General features: G+C 39.6%; 3 protein-coding genes across 4 annotated transcripts; 1 reads left to right on the forward strand and 2 right to left on the reverse strand.

Annotated features, from left to right (window-relative positions):
• The first annotated feature begins 936 nt into the window (after positions 1-936).
• LOC105267655 (uncharacterized) lies at positions 937-5066 on the forward strand. 2 transcript variants are annotated; one of them, XM_011306654.1, is made up of 4 exons: positions 937-1154; positions 3007-3310; positions 3792-4005; positions 4055-5066. In XM_011306654.1, exons 2-4 carry the CDS (start codon positions 3007-3009, stop codon positions 4266-4268), a joined length of 732 nt encoding a protein of 243 aa, XP_011304956.1. In that variant the 5' UTR covers positions 937-1154; the 3' UTR covers positions 4269-5066. The 2 variants fall into 2 exon arrangements, with proteins under 2 accessions (XP_011304956.1, XP_011304957.1); XM_011306655.1 differs by having other exon boundaries at positions 4079-5066.
• An 81-nt stretch (positions 5067-5147) lies between these two features.
• On the reverse strand, positions 5148-8222 carry LOC105267656 (uncharacterized). The gene is made up of 4 exons (XM_011306656.1): positions 7779-8222; positions 6402-7562; positions 5550-6337; positions 5148-5337 (listed from the first exon to the last, which is right to left on the reverse strand). Exons 1-4 carry the CDS (start codon positions 8216-8218, stop codon positions 5213-5215), a joined length of 2514 nt encoding a protein of 837 aa, XP_011304958.1. The 5' UTR covers positions 8219-8222; the 3' UTR covers positions 5148-5212.
• Positions 8223-8753: 531 nt separating this feature from the next.
• On the reverse strand, positions 8754-11305 carry Uro (Urate oxidase). Its single transcript, XM_011306657.1, has 4 exons — positions 11017-11305; positions 10372-10787; positions 9376-9686; positions 8754-9114 (listed from the first exon to the last, which is right to left on the reverse strand). Exons 1-4 carry the CDS (start codon positions 11214-11216, stop codon positions 8944-8946), a joined length of 1098 nt encoding a protein of 365 aa, XP_011304959.1. The 5' UTR covers positions 11217-11305; the 3' UTR covers positions 8754-8943.
• Between the last annotated feature and the right edge of the window lie 1564 nt (positions 11306-12869).

Here is a 12869-nt window from a genome sequence, read left to right on the forward strand (position 1 = left end):
TCTGGTGTTGAACACCTGTTGAAATATTACATAGTGTCAGGATTCTCGATCATGTCCACCCACCAACTTTCCCATTATCGTTATCACAACAATCCGAGACCCGCATTACCTCATTACATTAGATTTAGAAGGATTAGATTTCTTTTTCATCGTCTCTTCATCTCGGAGTTCCTGGAGCCCCTGAAATTCCTGGGATTCCTGGAATTCCTGGAATTCCTGGAGTTAATATATCAGGTGTGACCCAAAAATAGAGTCTCATCCGCTCGATAAAAATCTGCATTTAAATTGCATTTAATCCATAAATTACAAAGACACAGAATTTTTAGTGAATACAATTTTCCGAGAATCATACAAATCTCGTCAGGGATGCTCTGGATTCCTGATGGCGAACCCGAACCTATCCCCCGAATCAATCAAGATTCTTCGGGATTCCAGCGACGTAAGGGAGACAAATGTCGGGCATTTCTCTCAGTCGGAGACAGTCACAGAGATTACTTCAATTTATTGTACAACAATTTTGATGGGATCCGCGATGCGAGCCGCAGTAATTAGAGATGCATCCAGCTCGCCGAGTTATTCAAGTACAGGCGGAGAAAGCCATGCACATGTGCACAACCGAGGGTGAAGGTTACGAGGATAAGCAGGTTAATTAGTCGATTTTTTTTCCATTGAGTTTTCTCACTGACACTGAAGGTATATAACATACATTTAAAATAGAATTTGGATATGTAGAAGAGGAATTTCCAGTAGAAAATTTCTCTCAGTTATAATTTTTGGATTATAACTTTCAAATAAACAACAAACGGGCAGTATTAACTTAGTGATTATTTTAAGGAGATGAGGTGATTGGCGCCTCGGGGTGGTACTCGCGCGGGGGTTGTCGATGCTATATAAGGCGTCGCGACGCTCATCGCACATCAGAACTTGAGCGTTTGGCAACCGCACCGGTCGCGCACCACGTGATAGCTCCATTTCTACAATTTATTATATTTTTTTTTCAATCACTGGGGATGTTCGATTAATTGCAACGATTTGTGTGGATTATTTCGCTGCTGGAGGGATTATACAATTCGTGGTACTGTGGAATTTTCAGCGGCCCTTGTCGCTTGTTAGTGGACAGATTGTTAATTCGTAAAGGGAATTAATTCTCAAACGTGAGTAGAATTTGATTTTTATTGGCCGATTATTTTTTACCGGAAATATTATGCCGGACTACTTTTAATGAAGTACATATGATATCATTCATCCCTTAAATATTCTATTTGATTTTTGGTTATATGGAGTGAATCAATGAATTAATGAATGAATAATTAACTATTTATTTTTTTTAGTGAAGTAGGGATTATAAATAATTATAAATACAACGGTTGAGGGGAATTATATGAGAGAAATTTTATGAAATAAATACACAGAAGGGGAATGTACAATGCGAAGATTAAAATTGAATTTATGTGAATTTTCATGTTGTCGAGTGAAGTAAACATTTCGAAACCATTATCGCTGTTCGGGTTGTATTCCCCGTCGACATGTGACCCATTTGCCTTCGAGCTACCTGGTGGCAAGCCTTCAGGGCTAAACCCAACAGTGAAAACAAGTGGGTTTTGATAGCATTTCCTGGTGGGGTAGGCATTCACCGAGCAACAAGTTTCCGTCGGTTTTCCCCGATAGCAGTTTCCGAGTTTTACCGCAGTTCAGGGGGCCAGCAATGTACGACAAACTATCGGCTTTCATTTCCGGCTTTTATTTTTTCTTTCGCCACAATGGGTGAGAAAATTCCCCAGAACTAAAAATAGTCATGGATTTTTCATTTGTATCCGTATATAAAAAAATATCTGCGGAAATATATGTCAGTTATATTTTTTGGGTCATATTATTTTTCACGGGGAAAACACACATACACGAAATCAACAATTGAGCAATGGAAAATAGTGAATTGAGAAGGAATCAATAATTATTGAAAAATCTGCAGCTCCAGTTATTTTCATTCTTTGCAAAAAAAAAACAAATAAAAAAAAATGAATAAAACAGGAAGAAGAAATAAATCCCCTCGCCGGCGATTTTTTCGCTGGAACGGACCATCAATTTTCATTATTAACCGACTCTTAATCAGATTCCTCGTCACTCACCGGATATTGCTTTCAGTAATAATAAAAATAATAAACAAAATCTCGTATCAGAATAACAATTCTATCCGCCATGGCTGTCTTCCCGATAATAAATAAATCTCACCGTCAATTCACCTATCGGTGTAATCTGTCACGCGAATCTCGGAGGGCGTAAAAATTACATCAGATAAATAGTCACGAGCCTCCGATAGAGAATCATAGATCACAATTTGCCGAGATATTCCCAAAGTAAAAACGTGCTCGCATAAAAAAAAAAGTTCACGTCCGAGTGATTGTACTAATTAAAATAATACATGTCTTATAAGAAGAAAAAAAGAGAAAAAAAAACATTAGATTAAATGGTGCTGTATTGATTCAGTGAGTACTCACTGAAGAGAATTCGATTCGTCCTCCAATTAATTACATTTTGCAACATCAATTCGAAGAAGACTACTCAATCTCCACTCTCTAGGGATATCTAATTAAAGCTAACTACCTCGATCAACTGCGAAGTCACCGAAGGGCTTGCATATCGGCGTTGATCAATATTTCACGTGTGTCACCCATAATGAGTCCTCCGATGGAGGAGAACAAACAGACCCTTGACAGTATTTCCACCCTCAAAATATTGAAACAACATGCGAGGGCCGAGTAATTGTGTAAACGTTTCAACGGAGTAATTAAAGCCACAAGTGTCCACTGAACAATAGAATTCGGTGATAGAACCGTATTATGTTTGTCAATTTTAACGCTTGATGTACTGAGACCCAACGAGCACTTCATGCCTAACTTCCATTACAATTAAACTTGCCACATCTTCCAACCATAATAATCCCCACCCTGAGAGCTCACTCTAAATGCAAATAGCAATACATCCGCGATTTAAACTTTTGCCATTCAGATGTGGTATCTTCTTCCTGTAACCTGTTGTCTGGCTCTCTTCCACACCGTCACCTCCAGAACAGAACCCCTGGACTTCACCAAGATAGATCGTCAAAACGAAATGCTCATCCCCTCCGAGAGTATGACCCAACCGAAGGATCTCACCAGCTTAAAACTTCTCCCCCAACGATTACAGGAAATTGATTCTGACGGTGCAAGTGATTTGCAAAATTGGAACAGAATCGGAAGATATAATCCCCAGGTATCAACCGGAGAGAACACGCCACTCGATGGCATTGATACCGCAGTATTCGATCAATTAGGTGAGTTATCTTTTTTATGAATTATTCAGTCACCGATACACGATGCATGCGCTATCTCGATAAAATCCGACTCGTTCAATTAAGGCGGTGGCCATGTGGGTGGGAAAATCCATACTCGAGTATGTCAATGGTTTTTTTTTCTGGTAATCTCCACAAAAACCACCCCCGCATGGCGAAAACATCCAGAATTACTTACAGTGCAAGTTCGAGATGATTACGCCCTTTCAAATCCCCAATTCTCATTCTCACACGTCTCGTTCTGCTACATCAATTTTTTTCAAATCCCATTACTTAAATTTCCATCGTCACTGAATGATGATCATTAATCGAAAATGTTTCATCAATTTTGCGACGAATGAAAAGAAAATTTTTAGGAAGTAGTCATCATCAATTATGATCAGTCCTGATCGAAAATTCATGGATTTAGTTAATAATTATCGGTGATGATGATTTTTTTTTTCGATGATTTTCTCGGGTGCAGATGACACAGTACCTGAGGATTTTGAGGAAGTCAAGCTCAATGGTCTGTCAACGTATCTGTCATCGCTGCTACGTCAGCCCTCCTGGAACACACCCCTGATAATCCTCGAGGATCCTGGAATCCCTGAGGACCTCCAGGGGGACATGGATATACGTCCCATCCTGAAGAGATCGCGGTACAACAGTCGCTACACCTGGAAACGTCAGAACGGCAGGTAAAACATAATGTATAATGAGCTTTCAATGGTGATGATTGCCCTCCAGTTGCTTACTTTCACGTGCTTATAGATCCCGAAACACCTATGATTATGATTCGGCACACCTGTGCACACCGTCTCGCGAGGATGTCTATCAGTTGCTGGTGGCACTGCATGATGTACGTCAGGGAAATAAATCTCGAACTGTTCAGTACTGCAATCGTCGACGGCCTGTCAATACTGTTTTCACTAATATTCGCTTTCTTGGTCGTCGAAAGTAGTTTGGCACGAGCTCCAAATTACTCTAACATCATTTACAGCTCAATGAGATAATTGTGGAGATTGGAAGCGAGCTCGGGCTCATTGGTGTAATTATCGACTCATTATCGTCAGTTGCATTGCATTAATTCTTCTGTTGTTCAATTAAAATTTCCCACTTGCTCATAAGAATTATTGCAGTAATAAAAAAATGTCTGCACGATTTTAACGATACATCAGGCTTCTTTATGAATTTTTAATGCATACAATTTATCATTGTACTCTGGATTTTCCTATTTGGAATGTTATAGTTTAGTTGAGGAATTTTTTAATTAACAAAATTACAGGTGTACACCTCTGACTTGATGCTCGCGTAATTTTTCAGACGACCTGCGTTGAACTCGGAAGTAATAGCGCGCTATATTTACCTCACGAAAGAAAGATGATTTAAATGAATCTTAAAAGTCTGTAATCATGATGAATCGTCTCGATTGCACATAACAATTGTCCAATTGTCTATTTTTGTTGAAGTTTCAATTGAGATGAAACTACCGTGGGTTAATTCCAGTCAGGACAATCAAGGTGACACTTTTAATTGTTGAATGACGTTAAATCATCGTAATCGCGTGATTAATGAACTATAGATAAATACAAACCTCAGCTACTTGTTTTACCAATTGTTGCAAATTAGAATCACAGGTATAGACGGTGTCTATCGAACGGCCTCTCCAGAATGATAATTAAACGTTGATGAATACCCATAAGTATTACGAAGTGTCAAACGATTTTAATTCAGATTGTCAATAAAATAATTATAAGTGCTCTGACTCTTTCATTAAATCCACATTCCTCCATTGTACAAATTCACCGATAAATTATAATACAGTGCAATAAAAAATGATAATTTAACAATTAAGTACAAAAAAATAAAATAAAGCTATAGAATTTAATGATAATAAATTAATAGTTAACGATTCGCCTCGACTTGACATGGCAGCTGCGTGAAACCGATGGTAAATCCCCTTCCCGTTCCAAATCCATCGGAACTGAATCGAATATCGATGGAGTTGCTCCCCGGAAAGCCAAGAAGTGCTGGAAGCCAAACAATTACTTTTAATTAATTAAATACTTTTTTAATTTACCACGTCACGACATTTACTTTTGCATTTCCCTCTAAACCAACATTTTTTAGATCGACGAATGTTTAACGTAATTGTAAAAATAGAATTGTTTATTTCACTGCTATTTTGTTATTAATTAAAGAAATAGGGGAATAGGGGAACGTCAAGTCGATGAATTCTTACTTTTGCTCCCAGCCAATGTTCTCCCACAGAATTTCGTATTCTGTCCACTGATGCTGACGGAGTCCTTGACACACCCTGGACTGGACTCCACGTCGAATTCTAGGAATGATAATTGGAGTCGACACTCCGCAGGTGCTCTATAAAACCTCCAACACTTATTCACATTGTTGGGATAAGGGCTGGGGTAAAACGGCGAGGAGAGAATTCCCTCGAGAACAGAAACAGTTTCGCAATTCTCTGAACTCGGAGGAATTCCATTACCCGGAGGATACGCCGGTAAATTTCCCGGTAAATTTCCACCCCCTGGATAATTCCCTGGAAAATTTCCACCCCCTGGATAATTCCCCGGAAAATTTCCACCCCCTGGATAATTCCCCGGTAAATTTCCACCCCCTGGATAATTCCCCGGTAAATTTCCACCCCCTGGATAATTCCCCGGAAAATTTCCACCCCCAGGATAATTTCCTGGGAAGTTCCCTGGAGAATTAGGTGATGCATCGCCAGGATAACTAGGAGGAAGATATCCCCCTGGATGAATGGGGTAGCGACCCCCTGGGGTGCACCTGGTGCCCTTGAGGTACACTTCCTTGACAGCGAGGGTCCAATCGATGAAACTTAAAGCCTGACACCTAGTCGTTGAGAAGAACCCTGAATGTCCACCAGCTTGCCCGGACAGCCCTCCACCGAGATCAAGGGGTGTACTCGGTCTAGGGTAGGAGTACCCGAGGTCCCTCTTCCCCCTGGCAGTGCCATTCACCTCCTTTTTACTCCTCGCCAACTGAGGATATCTAGAAGAATAAAAAAAATTCAACGAATTGTCAATAACGAGTAGCAATAAATAAATTCAATAACCTGTTGTAAGAGCAGGTCTCCTGGACGACGTCAATAACAAACCCATTGAGCTTTGTTCTCGGGAAGCCGACATACCGCACCCTAAAAGTCTTCACCAGAGGGCTGTATACGTTGGAGATGACGGTGATGCCCGTTCTACACCCGCAGTATCGTTTCCCATCGATCTCCAGGTGTCCATTGCTGCAGAGGGGATCCTCGCCACCGAGATTGAAGAACTTGAAGTGCAAACGCAGACGACAGACACTCGGGGAGCTCGGAGCGATATTATAATTGCATTCATAGGCATTTCCGTTGTAAAGGAGGTGGGGAAATCCAGGACTGCTCAGGATAAATCTGGGTGATGAGAAAAGATTTCCACAGCATTCTCCTGATCTCGGTGTAATTCCTGGGAAGTATGCACCAGGATTTTGCGTTGGGACGAATCCACTTGGCCTTGGGACAATCGGCAGGTTATTACGCGGTGGGAGAGGGTTCAGGGGAGGATTTGGGGGAGGATTTGGGAGAGGATTTGGGAGAGGATTTGGGAGAGGATTTGGGAGAGGATTTGGGAGAGGATTTGGTCGAGAATTTGGTGGAGGAAATGGTGAACCTGGCTGACCATAGGTTGTCGCTGGATATAAAGGATAATTATTACCCAGTTCTTGAGGATTTAATTTGTTGTGGCAATCAATCTCTCGGTCCAACACTTCCCCAGTATTTATCGAGGTGATGGGGTGATTGAAGGAACCTGGGAGACCGTAGGATGATATTCCGAGGTGCTCCGACAGGGAACCGAAGTCTTCTAATCGGGATAATTTACTCTCTGTTGCCGATTGTCGGGATGTTGATGGAAATTGATCTAATTGACGGGGTTTGAAGGGTGGAATTCGCCCGGGGGTAGGGAGTTCGAGATGTGAGGGAAGGGAGAGGTTGTCGGTGTCGGGAGCGGCGAAAAAGTACGAGGATATTTTCGCGGGACGCGAGAAATCCGTTTTTCGGGGCTGCGAGGCTTTGGGGGAGGATTTCGCGGATTCTGTGGTGGAGGAAGGGGTTGGGCGGTAGACCGGGTGGTGGTTGTTCCTCGGGAGTTGCTGATCGGGTAGAGGCTCCACCGGCAGCGGTTCCACTTCGGGAATCGAATTCTCCTCGAGATTCTCATTAATTCTGTGTGCGTGCAATGTCCTGTAATCAGGGGATCGTACTTTTTAATGGCACGAGCTAAAATCTATTTAGTATTTACAATTTTTTGCACAATTTTGGATATGAATTATTTATTTATTCAGTCTGGATAATTTTACGTAGGACTGGGTTAAGGAAAAAATTTTTAAATAGAGGAAAAATAAATTATCAGTTAATATTGATCCTTTTTTTCTTGTCTTCAATTAAATCAGAACTTACGAATTTCCCGAAGGACAGGGCAACGTTGTCACAGCAATTTTAAAGCCCCTCCCACCCTGTACTCCATTTTTTCCACTGTGAAATCGAATAGTCAAGCTATTATCCTTGCCAGGATACCTCCGAATTCCTCCAACGCGTCCACAGAATAAACTTCTGTCACCAATCTCCACGAAATCCCCTTGGCAGTTCTCGGAGGGTCTCAGTGAGAAATCCAAAAACTGGAGATGGAAAATCTGATTGCACTTGGCATGAGGACTCCCTCGCAGAACATAAATACACTCTAAATTCTCCGAATAATTCTGAGGATAATTCGGAGATACTATTGTGTACTCGTATCCCGAGTAATCACCGCCGCAAGTACTAATGGTAGTCTGGTAATTGGTTTTCGCACTGAAGGCGCATTTTATTAGAAATAGAGTAAGAAAACACCGGTGAAACATCTCGAGGAGGTCTCATCGATCGTCACTGGATGGTAGAAAAAATTACACTGATTCACAATGAGCTAGTGCTGATACTCTTATGACATCCTGTATTTGTTACAGTCAAATATTTCCAGGTTTTCACTCGAATGTCTGCCCCACTCATTTCCCTTTTCATTTGGCTGTTTGAGGAGTGATGAGATATGTCAAAGAGACGGGAGTGGCAGAGGATGTGTGTAGAAATCGGTGTGTTGAAAAATCATGTATGAATCCGGGACATGACGTGTACCTAGGTCAGACTCTCTACGTGCCTCTGTCTTTCATCGTCAAAGACCATCAAATTTTCTAGATAACGAGATCGAGAGATAGGGCATCTGACACGTTCACAGAAATCTTAAATCGTATTTTTTTAACCAAAAATTGTTGTTCTTATGAACAACAATTCCAACTGAATTTACAACACTTCAAAATCATCAAATAACCAACTATTTGATCAATTAAATTTTTTATCAGATAACATAAATAATTATACGCTTAATGACAGAGTTACATAAAATTATCCAATAAAAATTATTCGCATCGTTTTATTTATTGTCTTTGAATTGATAGAAAATTGTTTACAATGAATATTACTGAACGTATAAAATACTGCATAACAATTAACAATTATCCGTTAATTTCTCCACCAACGTGCGTTTTTTGTCACTCCTCTTTCGTAATTAGAACCGAAAACCGATACTCGCAGTCTAAAGTTTCGAGGTGATGTCCTTCCGATTCAACTGCGCGTAGATAATACCCGACGGTTTGTCAACTGGTAAATAAACCTCTTTATTCTCTCCTTCTACGAGTTTCGGAAATTTGCTCAAGTCGAGGTCGAAGTAGTGCTTATTAGGCATTCGCATTTCGATGCTGTAAATCTATAGAGAAGTCGTCAGAATAAATAGTCATGTACTCCCTAAAACCTTGTGTACACTGAGAAAAAAGCATCTTTTACCCAAAAAAAATAAAAGAATGGCTAGAAACCAGAGAATATTCACAAAATAATTCATAATATTGAAATCAAAGGATTTATTTGAAAATAGATCATTTGATTTTCGTATAATTTTTTTTCTGGCTGTAATTTTTCTCAATGCAGGTAACAATTTAAATGAATGAATAAAAGAAGATTTAATGCTCACCTGGTTAACCTTGTCGAGGACACATTTTTCAGCTAGGTACAGGGTATTCTGGACACTTGGTGAGTAAATACCAGTGGTAGGTGGTCCAGCGAAATTCTGGAGGATGCAATCGCGGACAGTTGTCCACACCCCGTCGAAATTAACACCTGATGCTGTGGAGAAGTCCCAGGAGGCTGTTACCACTGTACTAAATATCCGGTCATTTGCATCGGGCAATGTGCGGTATTCATCCTGAATGAAATCTGTGAATGAGCTCTGTGTTGTCTTCAGCACGCGCAGGTCTTTCAAACCACCTCGAATTCTTGGAGAGTCTGAAAATGAATGGAGAGTTTCTCTGGTGATGTTAATTCTCCGACGCATTTCGAATGGGATTATTCATGGAGTCTTTATGCATTTGAATAGCATTATTAAGTATTCATTCAAGTATTCATTCCATTTTTGTGATTGCATGCGCGGAAAATTGCGATTATTCCCAACCACGACTGAACTTTTTCTTGGGAAAATTCTGTTCGACTTTTCAAATTATTGTGAAATCATCTCAATTATGGCGGGGCTGGACAATGCCACGTGAATATTCAGTGTTTCGGGGAAAATTGAGGAATATTTGAGGGGCCGGGGACTTGACGAGAATTTTAAAAGAACTCCCATGAGAAATTCAAACGGAATTCTCGGGATTGCGTAAGCTAATGCTTATACCAACGATTTTAGAAGAAAATCTCCGAAGTTTTTACTGTGATGTTAAAAAAATAAAATTCCAGGGAAATTTGACAGGAAATTCAGTAAAAAATGTTATTAACCTCGAGTTTGAATAATTAATTGAATTTGCGAAAGAAGAATCACGGAGACCGTGAATGAGATTTTCGGTACGTGAACATGAGTTCTGTAATTTTGAAAAAATATTTATCTTCCTGCCCCCCAAAAAACCGGAAGTGACGTCTCCTTGGAATTCCGGTCGGTCTATCTCTGAGACAACGCAAACACCAATTGACCAATTACCATTTCTCAATTGCGTCACTTGACAGTATCTTCTCGTTGTCGGATTGAATATGAAGGCATGATTATGTGGTACACCGTTAACCTGGTGACGCATCCACGGATACTCCTCGACGTTGACGTGGACTTCCTCGACGTGTTTATAGGTGTAGAGAAAGTGCGCGCAGAGAAGGATACCAAATTCTTCCGGCGATTTAACGCCGTATTTCTTTGCCAAGAGATAAACAGTATTTTTTTGACTGTCAGTGGCAATTATGTCACGATTGTCACCCTCGAGGTAGTCCTTCTGGGAGCCCAAACGGAGGTGAATGTCCACCTCGTATTCCCGAATTTCATGGTTATATTTGTCCTCGCGTTTTACGTAAAGTAGTTTCACATTATTTTTCCCGTAGCCATACGTCCCGATCTCGTATTTATCCCTAAAAAATACAAATTATCGTTACACCCACATCATTCGTTTGAACTAAATAATTTTTTTATCTATACAATAGTAACTTGAGAATAATAATCATAAATAATGACTGAAATCGCTATTTTAAATAGATAAATACATAAATGTTGATTTTTTTTTGTGTAATTCGTATAAAATTAATGAGTTAATTAATGAATTTCACAGAAGTATCATTCAAAATTTTTCACTTCAAATACCTGTCATGATCCCGACTAGCACTGGGATTGGGCTGCACCGGATATCGAATAAAATTTTTAGCATCCTCTCGTTCATTGCCATCCCCTGGGAATGGGACACTCTGTCTCCTGCCTCGAAAGGCCGATTCCCTAGAAGATTCAGGACAGGTCCTGCCCATGATGGACAGGGAACCATCAGCAAGTGCCCCAAAACGACTCATTGCGGTAAATAATCGAGAAGTCACGGTCCGAGAAGATTGCACTTGAAATTTCTAATTACGATCTCCTCGATCGACTGTTTATAACTAAACATCAACCCACGTATATACAGCCACCCTGCTCTGCCCCCTTCCCGTATTTTACACCAAAAAAATAAATACATAAAGATAACAACAATCCGACTTCGACGATGACCCCTGGACGGCGCACTTTAACGTCTAATTCATTATCGCAGATTAGTCTAATCTATGTTCCCACCATCACGGAGAATTCAACGAACGCGCGTCTCTAGTGATTACCGATATTTTCGAAATTTCCGATTCGTCGAGATTGCGAGACTTATCGAGATGCTCAAAATCAATTAATTGTACAATTTATCCTGACGATTTGTTGGTAATTAAACTAAATTCATTACAATCAATAAATTAAAAATGCACACCGCGAGAAAGCCGAGGCAAGCGCATCTTTTAAAAATGATTTTCACTAGATATTTTTTGGAACTGAAAGAAATAAAATATCGCTACTATTTTTTAGTTCCTTTTTTTTTACGTAAAGTTAGATTTTGTTAACTGAACTGAATTAATTATTTATTCAATTTTATCATTCAATCCATTGGTATGGATTTTATTTGGAGAATTCATTTCATCACGTTTCATACACTTTTGAGGCATCACGCGCTCCTTTCTTTTTCAATTTCATTCTTTTTTTCATTTCCCGCGACTCATAGTGCAGGATTATCCCGAGCCCTTCATCTAGAGATATTCCTTGTCTCATAAATTTCAGGTTCTGAGAAGATTAGTACTTCGGGGTAAAAACATTGAAATCACGTTCAAGTGTCATATCTTCACGCTTACCCCCGCTTTATCATTTCCAAGTTGAACATTTTTAGAGAATTGCATAACATGTTCCCAGAAGCCGATAATAACTCTAGTGTGTTATTAATAAATCGAAAAATTTGTAGAGTTAGATTTAATGAATTGGATTTCTCGGAGATCAGAATTGTGTACAAACAAACAAGAGAACTTTGAGTTTTCCGTTTTGTCATGAGAAAATGACAGTTTTCCGAGGAATTTTAAGTGACGGAGTGATTGAGAATTTCATATAAATTTTGTGCCTCTGTTATCATAATTATTTTCAATTATTAATCAAAGAGAAATCGAGAACATCGTAAAATCATTTTTTTCAACTTCCACAAGTGGAAATGTTAATTTTCATTTCTCTAAATTCTTTAAAATTAAAGTGTCAATTAGCGGGATGGGAAAAACCGTTGTCACGAATCTTATCACTTTGTATTAATAGATAATTGATGAGAAGTGAGTAACAGAAATTTTCCGACCAAAGTTCTCGCATGCGCCTGGCACGCGAACGAGATAATGCATTCTCAGATAATGAAAAAAAAACAGCCAAAAATTTAATAATGTCTAACCAGTTCTAGCCAGTCGGAATGATTAAATTTTATCATTTCGCTACAAAGTCAAAGTGATTGTTTTATTTGTGCATCGGTATCTCATCCACGCGCCTCGAATCGAGTGAGTCATTACTGAGATGATCCACATTATGAGAAATTCGTAGACAATCTAGTTATTGTCACTCAATTTTTGAAGACTAATGTATCATTTATCCTCTTCATTAATTACCATAATCTACGACTGCAG

Source organism: Fopius arisanus, unplaced genomic scaffold (assembly GCF_000806365.1).
Source record: "Fopius arisanus strain USDA-PBARC FA_bdor unplaced genomic scaffold, ASM80636v1 scaffold00049, whole genome shotgun sequence".
NCBI classification, from domain to species: domain Eukaryota; kingdom Metazoa; phylum Arthropoda; class Insecta; order Hymenoptera; family Braconidae; genus Fopius; species Fopius arisanus.

What these genes read in the sequence shown, in the direction of transcription:
- LOC105267656 (XM_011306656.1), bottom strand. Translation starts at nt 8,218, where the DNA reads ATGTTTCACCGGTGTTTTCTTACTCTATTTCTAATAAAATGCGCCTTC. An exon ending in CCCTGTCCTTCGGGAAATTC is followed by an intron (nt 7,563 to 7,778) that starts GTAAGTTCTGAT and finishes CCCTGATTACAG; the next exon opens with GACATTGCACGCACACAGAA. An exon ending in GAGACCTGCTCTTACAACAG is followed by an intron (nt 6,338 to 6,401) that starts GTTATTGAATTT and finishes TTATTCTTCTAG; the next exon opens with ATATCCTCAGTTGGCGAGGA.
- LOC105267655 (XM_011306654.1), top strand. Translation starts at nt 3,007, where the DNA reads ATGTGGTATCTTCTTCCTGTAACCTGTTGTCTGGCTCTCTTCCACACC. An exon ending in CGCAGTATTCGATCAATTAG is followed by an intron (nt 3,311 to 3,791) that starts GTGAGTTATCTT and finishes TCTCGGGTGCAG; the next exon opens with ATGACACAGTACCTGAGGAT. An exon ending in TGGAAACGTCAGAACGGCAG is followed by an intron (nt 4,006 to 4,054) that starts GTAAAACATAAT and finishes ATTGCCCTCCAG; the next exon opens with TTGCTTACTTTCACGTGCTT.
- Uro (XM_011306657.1), bottom strand. Translation starts at nt 11,216, where the DNA reads ATGAGTCGTTTTGGGGCACTTGCTGATGGTTCCCTGTCCATCATGGGC. An exon ending in GCTAGTCGGGATCATGACAG is followed by an intron (nt 10,788 to 11,016) that starts GTATTTGAAGTG and finishes TGTATTTTTTAG; the next exon opens with GGATAAATACGAGATCGGGA. An exon ending in AGTGACGCAATTGAGAAATG is followed by an intron (nt 9,687 to 10,371) that starts GTAATTGGTCAA and finishes ATTCATTTTCAG; the next exon opens with ACTCTCCAAGAATTCGAGGT.